Source organism: Syzygium oleosum, unplaced genomic scaffold, assembly GCF_021117445.2.
Source record: "Syzygium oleosum isolate NSW1041296 unplaced genomic scaffold, Sole_v2.1 Sole_v2.02, whole genome shotgun sequence".
NCBI lineage: Eukaryota > Viridiplantae > Streptophyta > Magnoliopsida > Myrtales > Myrtaceae > Syzygium > Syzygium oleosum.
The window spans coordinates 14,371,666-14,379,993 of record NW_026607486.1 but is presented as its reverse complement, the minus strand read 5'-3'; the positions used below and the strand labels follow the sequence as shown (position 1 = coordinate 14,379,993).

Below are 8,328 nucleotides of genomic sequence, written 5' to 3'. Positions count from 1 at the left end.
TGAAATAGCCCTATTATTACTAACCTAAAGTGCTGTAGACTACAAAAAATCACTTCCAGTTGCATGCACAAACCTTCAAACGACACATACCAATCACACTTCAGTTTAGGTTGTGAACGATTTGAAATTGAAGTGGCATCTTGAGAGTGGAAAGGGAAAGACATGGGGAACTCACTGTCCCAAAAGTAAAAGCCACGAAGTGTTCAAACGAGAAAGTGGATTCGATACTTTACTTCAAGCCCCATTAAAGCTCCGTGAAGTGAATTTAGATGAGTCATTGTGATCAATCTTTGTAGGTGTTCTGTAGTGGAATTGAAAAGCTGTGAATTGCTTGGATTTACATACTTTAGGGAAAAAATTTTTTTTAGCATCCCTCCACTTGCAGCCTCATGATAAGAGGATGAAACTTTGGCCCAAGAAATGCGACGAACTATAAATACAACAATCTGTTCAGTTGCGGTAATAGAATAAGATCGTAATGTGATATTTACTACGCTGAAATATAATAGAGTTGTAACAACTATTATTTTGTTTAGTTTAAGTACTGTGCTCGGGTTCATGATTAGCATATATAATAAAGAAGGATTGACATCATAATTTTCTCAAAATATCCATAATATTAGGAACTAGATAGATGTGACAAATATCCCTTTCATTAATAGTCATGATTCATGAGTTTAATATCTTGCATATATTGTCGAATATTTCGAATTTATTATGTTGGAAACTTATTTGAACTTTAATATTTTATTCGTGATTATAATTAATAATAACACGTTTTATAGCAAATAAAATATTCTATTATAGTAATTATCCTTTTATAGCCAATCATGAGTGTAATACCTTTTGAAGTTTGTTCATGGAGAAGTCACTGGTGCTCCAGTTGTTTTTTAAATCCTTGTATGGGTCTCGTTCTCCCGTTTTGATGTCAGAATGCATCGGCACGCAATCTCCTGCTAGGCAATGATGTGGAGTCACTCTCTTGTTACCCTTGGTGAGAATTTACATCTTAAATTTAACCTCTTGAGAAATTGGCACCTTGTCATGTGTGTAATCCGACGATCTAGACCGAGCCGCCGCCGCCACCGCCAGCCACGACCCGACCACAACCACCAGCTCACAGTGTGTGTTCCCTCTCTGCATTGTGGATCATGCTGGGCTCAGGGGGCCGAATAAGCCCGGCCTCGGGCTGTGCTGGAAGCCGGGCGGCAACTCCAGCAGGGTCGCGGCCTCAGTTGTCACGGGTTTGTGGCCACCGGTTCAATGGAGCAGTTGTTCATGAGATGTTGACTTTTGTCGTAAACTCTCGATGAAATTACAAAATATGAATCTCTGGACATTTATCAAAATGACATTGTACTTTGCGTGCTCTCGAATCAAAGCTTGAGCTCAAGATGGACTCAAATGTAAGTCGATCTTAAGGATGGATCTAAGTTGGGTCTGGTTTTTGGAATACATCAAGCACTTTCCATGAACATCGACCTTCTGCATATGAACAATGAAAAAGTTCCATCTGTCTGGATTCCAGTAATACAGCATCGAATTTGAATCGGTTTTAAATCAGGCAAGATTGGGACTTTTCATTGACTTCGTGCAAGTACGTAGCTCCTCAACAAATGCCATCGTCAATTTCTTCACTATGATTAGACCTGTTAAACGGGTGGATCAGGTCAGGTTTGGGTCGAGTAATAAATGGTCCGACCTAACTTGACCCATTTAACCCGTTTATGATTCATTTATTGCAAGGAAAAAATCTTGACCCATATCCGACACGATCCATATCCAACTCATACCTGACCTGACCCATTTAACTAAATCTAGGAAAGCTTATTTTTTATAATTATTTTAAAAAATTGTATTGCTAAAACATCTTCATGTAATACAAATCTTTTAAAAAATATTGAAGCTCTGTTTGTTTTTCAGAAAATATAACATTTCTGGAAAATGTTTTCAGGAAAATGACAATATTTTTCAATATTTGGGTGAAACCTGGAAATAAACTAGAAAATATTTTCCGCCATTTGGTATGAAAAATCATATTTTCCTCTATGCATTCATTTTAATATTTTAAATTTAAAAAAAGCATATTTTAATTCTTTTTCCTTTTCTTTTTCTTTTTCTTTTTCTTTTTCTTTTTTCTTTTCCTTTTTCCTTTTCTTTTTTTCTTTTTTCTTCTTCCCCTGCCGGTGGCCGGCCAAAGGCGAGGGACGAGCTTACCAGAGGCCATCAAAGCTCGGGCTCACCAATTTGGTGAGCCTCGAGGCACGCTAGTGGCCGACAAGGCCTCGGCCTCACTAGATCGGCGAGCTCGAGTCTTGCCACATCGAGGCTTGCCAGTGGCTAGCGAGCCCGAGCTTCACTGGCCTCCGGCGAGCTCGTCCCTCGCTTGTGGCTGGCCACCGGCAGGGGAAGAAGAAAAAAGAAAAAAAGAAAAAGAATATAAAAATTATAAAAATCAAAAAATTAAAAAACATTGAAAATTTCACTTAAGCTTATTAGGTAATCCATTTATGACCCATTTAATATTCATTTAAGACCCATTAAGTTAATAAGCAACACATTAATGACCCATTTAAGTCTAATTTTAAAACTAAACCCAATCCACTTATAACCCACAATCATTAGATATGGGTTAATATATGGGTTCTTGACCCATTTACCACCTCTAACTATGATCAATTTTCAATTCGGCCCATCTTCTTTTTCACGGGCTTCTGTCCCCGAGGCAAATGAACATCAAGCATCATTCTCAAACAGGGCCCAACGACAACTCTCACTAATTGAAGGGTGCTAAGTAATTAAGGGCTAATCGTTTTGTGTCGGTGGGTCATGTTTGTGTTTGTGGTTCAATGTGAATTCGTGTTTACATCAATTAAAGACATCGTAATTACCATTTTTAGCAAGCCAACAAAATGAGCTACAAAGCATTTAAGTGTTGATTCGATGTCGTACTCTAGTTTTCGCTCTTTATTTCGTGCTTCAATTTGCGCCGTGGTCGGGGTCGCGTAAACGGATCGCGTCTCATTGCCGGTCCTCACATCCCGTGCGAACATAACTCCGAAGAGTCCTTACGATGCTTTCAAAATAGAATTTATCAGGGAAGTCTTGACACAGTGGGCAAATTGATATAGTGTGAAATATTCGAATTGCTGAAACTCAGGTTATCAGCTAATTTATCATCTGATCCATTCAACAAGACCCTAGGAAGCAAGTTTATAGAACAATTCGAACTCCTCGACTTTACCATTGTGCTATGCTAATGATAAGAGCAGAGCTTTTTATAGCAGAAAATATATATAGAACAGTAGTTTTACTTACAGTTAGACTGGACACTAAGAATTTTCAGGCTAAGGACACAAAGGAAAAAACACTATGCACTCTTTGTTGAGCCAAAAGTTAACAAGGACAAAAATTTCCAAGTAGCTAGATACAAGGATCACTAATCATCAAATCAATACAAATTCACGAATTCTTTGTTTTTTGTTCTTCTTCTTCATCTTGCATTTATCATACTCAAATGAGTGTGGCATCAACTGCTGCTGCTGCTTCCAGCAGCAGATCCGGGGCTGAGCTCTCTGAGCGTGGCCACAACTTGCAACATGTTTGGCCTCTTGGAAGGGAAGTCCTCCACGCACTGCATAGATGTCTCCATGTACCTCACCATCTCCTTAACCTCCTCCGCTTCCGCAGCCTCGTCGCTGCTCCCCCTCGCGGCCGCCACCAACTTGGGGTCGATCACCTCCTTTTGTTTCCCCTCCCTCACCTTCATCCTCACCCACCCCACCAAGTTGGTGTCCCCGAAGTCGTCCTTGTCCGTGGGCCGCCTCCCTGTCAGGAGCTCTAGGAGCACGACCCCGAGCGAGTACACGTCCCCCTTGGCAGTGCACCGGAAGCTCTGGTAATACTCGGGCGGCACGTAGCCTGGCGTGCCTGCCAGCGTGCTGACGCTCAGGTGCGTGTCGAGTGCGCTTATGAGCCTCGCCATCCCGAAGTCGGAGATCCGAGCCTCCATGTCTCTGTCCAACAGCACGTTGCTCGACTTCAGGTCACGGTGGATTATGTGGGGAATGCAATTATGGTGCAGAAAGCAGAGCCCCTTGGCCGCGCCCCTGGCGATCTTTTTCCTTTCGGCCCAAGTTAGTATCTGCCGGTCCTGATGCTCTCGAGTCCTCCCGTGGAGCACCTCCTCAAGGCTCCCAAACTCCATAAACTCGTAGACCAAGAGTCTCTCGTCGCCGACCTTGCAATAGCCCAGCAGCGGCACGAGGTTCCGGTGCTTGATCTTCCCAAGAGTCTCCATCTCCGCCATGAACTCGCGGTCGCCCTGGCAGCTGAGCCCCACGAGCTTCTTGATCGCGACGTGGGACCCATCCTTGAGTGTCGCCTTGAAGACTTCACCGAACCCACCCGAGCCGATCAGGGTCGAGGTAGAGAAGTGGTCGGTGGCCTCTATCAGTTGGGAGAACTTGAGCTTCCTCAGTTGCCTCTGGAATGTGGCGACATTAATGCTCAGTGGGTCTTTTTCCCTGTCGATTTTCCAGGTCGTGGCGGCGTGCGATGCTTGCAGGTTGCTGAGCATCTTGATCCCCTCGGCCTCTCTTTGCCTTATGCGCATTACGACGGCCCACACAATCAAAATGCATGCGAAGGCAATGGAGACTAATATCCCAAGGACCACGTTGTTAGCCCACATCACCGCTTCATGCTTTTGTCTTCCTCCCATATCATCTGGATTCGGATTGCTCGTCGGTTGGTAGTTCTTGCATTCAGGCAATGGAACCCCACAAAGTCCTGGATTGTTCGCATACTGACTCGCAGGAAGCGTACTAAGCTGCCCTCTCTGTGGAATCTGCCCCGTCAAGTCGTTGTTGGAAAGATCTATCTGCACCAGGAAAGACAAGTTCGAAAAGGAATCGGGAATCTGACCCTGCAATCTGTTGTGCGACGCGTCGAACACACCTAGGTTCTTGAGATTGCCAAGCGACGAGGGAATCTCACCCGAGAGCTGATTATGGGAAATATCAAGGACCTGCAGTGCTATCATTTGACCCATTTCGTCGGGAATTTTCCCGTGCAGCTCGTTGTAAGAGAGGTCTAGATACTCCAGCGTTTGGTACTTCGTGAAGAGACTGAGGATCGGACCAGAATACATTCTCGTGAAATCGCAGCTCTTCAATGTTGGGACCTGCACTAGCTTTTCGGGCCTAATCCCGGCGAATTCTAGCAAACCGCCAATGCCACTGCACGAATTACCAACATTCCTTACAAAGACCAGAGTATTTCCCGAGAGAATCCCGTTCAATGATTTGTCCCCTATCTGCCTGCCGAGCCTAGGTGGAATCTGTCCGGTGAGCTTGTTGCTGTTCAAGTCTAACCAAACCATGCTGCTACAATTCTCTAATTCGGAAGGTATCTCGCCACTGAAACGGTTGTGTCCAAGCTGCAGGACGGCCAACCTCGACAAAAGGCCAAACTCTCGGGGGATTTCGCCGGTGAGTTCATTGCTCGTGAGCGAAACCCATTCCAAATTACTGCACTTGAATAAATCGACAGGGATACTGCCATTGAGGCGGTTATTATTGAGGATCAGATTCTTCAGATTCTTGCAGTTTCCGAGCTCCGGTGGAATTGTCCCATCAAGGCCATTAAACCAAGCAATGAGCTGTTCCAAATCCTGAAGCCTACCGAGTTCTGCTGGAATTGGGCCGACCAAATTGTTCAGGCTGAAGTCGATCTTCTTGAGCTGAGAACACTTCGACAGTTCGGGTGGGATTTTGCCGTTGATGAGATTATCTGGAACTCTCAGCTCTTCAAGTGATGCAGCTGCAGGACATAAATCCGGCGGGATGATACCGGAGAACTTGTTGGAGCTCAAATCTATCACTCTCAGCTTCTTGCAGTACGAGATTGTAACGGGAAATGGCCCCGATATGACATTTTTACTCAACAGCAGGCTCTCCAGGGATGTCAGGTTCTGAAGAATCAACTCTGGAAAAGGCCCTGAGATGATGTTGTTGGACAAGTCGAGAGTCTGCAACCACGTGCACGACGAGAATGAGGCCGGGATTGGGCCGGAGATGTTGTTGTTAGAAAGCGTAAGCTCCAGGAGCGACTTGCAAGCACTCCCCAGCTCGAGAGGAATCCAGCCGGTGAGGTTGTTGTGCGAAAGATCCATCGTTTGTAAGTTCCTGAGTTCGCTGAAGGATTTCGGAATTTCCCCGGTAAACAGGTTGAATCCCAAGTTCAAAGTTTGGAGATTAGTGCAATTCGACAAGGAAAAGGGAATTGAACTCGTGAGATGGTTTCCGGACAGATCGAGCTGAAGCAAAGAGCTGCATGAATGCCTCTCGATCCTCAAACCCGAGGCTGACCCGGATAGACCATTATACGAGAGGCCGAGATTTTGAAGCTTATCAGCACTGAAGAGGAAATTTTCAGGCAATGACCCTGTCAGGTTGTTGAAAGAGAGGTTCACATCCACGAGGTTGGGGCACACAGAGAAGAGCCCCTCAGGGACAGGGCCTAGGACACCTGCAAAGGATAGGTCAAGCTGGCTAAGGCCATATGGGAGTTGTAGCAATGAAGTTGAGTTGATTATGAGGGAGTTTGAGGACAGTTTCAGGACAGACAACGTGTCGAGAGACTGAAAAGGGTCCAAAGAGACAGAGCCAACGAGGTTGCTCCCACTGAGATCAAGCTGAGTTGGTCTTCCAGGAGGACTAGAAGAGCATGTGACACCATACCATGTGCACGGGTCTTTGTTCGGCTGCCAACTCGATAAGGCTCCATTCGGGTCCTTCTGGATCATGTTCTTAAACGCGATGAGCGCTTCGGCGTCGGTCTTGATTGACGAGGCTGCCTGCACGGTTGCTGAAATGAAGAGTATGCTCATGATGAAGAGAAGAGAAGATAGAGGGTGCAGTGGCTGAACTGGGTTGCTCCTCGCCATTGAGGGAATGGACTTTTAGCAGCGGACTGAGCATTCACATTGATTCACTGAATGCGTGTAGCACAAAGTCGAATGAATGCTCAGAGAGAGAGAGAGAGAGAGAGAGAGAGAGAGTGAATGAATGAAAGACAGTGAGAAGTTTTGCAACTGCAGAGCAAGAGGGGAGCTTTAGGAAAAGAACCACCTTTCCCTTTAAATGTTTCATGTGAATAAAGAATAACAAGACGTGCCAAGGAATAAGAAAAAGAAGGGATTTGGGGATTGGAGCAATCAAATGCAGATGTTTAGAGAGAGAGAGAGAGAGAGAGAATTTAGTAAAAAAGTTTTGAGTTGACTTTGAGTCAAAAGAGACAAGTTCTTGCTGAGAATATGTGCTTTTCCCTTTCAAAAGAAGTTTTTGGATTTTGGGGAGGCTTTTTCTTTCCTTCCCCTTTGTTTCCTTTGGCCAGTTTTGGGTAGCTTTGTTTAGACCTTTCACACGTGAGCGGGCAAAGGCCACTACAAGATAAACCATTTTCATGTCCAAATTGTGTTGCTTTACTGAACATTCAATTGCAAATAGGGAAGTCACTAGATTTGATGGCATTAGATGTAAGTAGTGCAAATCTTTTCTGAACCATTAGATTATACCGTGTCATTGACAGTGAAAGAAACTTTTCTACAATTTTACGGCTGTTTTCATAATTCGTAAGGAATCGATTACAATTATTAATATCATCGATGTATAATGAGATAGCCGGTGCTTGCATAAAAGAATTTTCTCTGTTACCAGTTTACTAAACTTCATATATTCCTACCTAACTTACACCTTTTAAAGAATGCGCAAAATATACCATTCAGTATAAATATTGGCTTTCTATGAATAACCGAGATGTTTATGGGGATTATGAAACTACAAGTAACAAAATTCAGTAACATAAGCATGAGGAGCACCTCCGTGGTAACTCATTCGCAAATATCCATCCCCTGTCTAAAATGAATCCGGTACGTATGCACCGTCAGGTCATGAGTTTCGAGGGATCTGAGAATTGTGTCGTTGATCGGTTGCACGTGGAATAGTGGCTCACGTCGTACCTGATCTTCCGAGAAAAGAATAGTATAAAGAACATGACAAGCAAGGAGGAAATTTTCAAAGGCAAGATTACGGTGGGAGATCTCATCCAAATTCCGTGGGCCATTGTCTTGAAATATTTTGGGGGGAGTTTGATGATTCGCGTCGACTACAGCATTGCTTTGATTCTTTGCCCACTAGTATTAAAGTGCTTTATCTGGATTTAGTAGAGTGCACATAGCAAATTTTTCTCCCTTTTCAAGAAGAATAGAGAGAGAGAGAGAGAGAGAGAGAGAGAGAGAGAGAGAGAGAGAAACATAGAGGCCCC

At 44.2% G+C, this 8,328-nt stretch overlaps 1 protein-coding gene across 2 annotated transcripts; it reads right to left on the bottom strand.

Moving 5' to 3' along the window:
* Nucleotides 1-3,358: 3,358 nt before the first annotated feature.
* On the bottom strand, nt 3,359-7,210 carry LOC115686890 (serine/threonine-protein kinase BRI1-like 2). 2 transcript variants are annotated; one of them, XM_056304597.1, is made up of 2 exons: nt 6,744-6,928; nt 3,359-6,531 (listed from the first exon to the last, which is right to left on the bottom strand). In XM_056304597.1, exons 1-2 carry the CDS (start codon nt 6,787-6,789, stop codon nt 3,530-3,532), a joined length of 3,048 nt encoding a protein of 1,015 aa, XP_056160572.1. In that variant the 5' UTR covers nt 6,790-6,928; the 3' UTR covers nt 3,359-3,529. The 2 variants fall into 2 exon arrangements, with proteins under 2 accessions (XP_056160572.1, XP_030468167.1); XM_030612307.2 differs by having other exon boundaries at nt 3,359-7,210.
* Nucleotides 7,211-8,328: the final 1,118 nt, after the last annotated feature.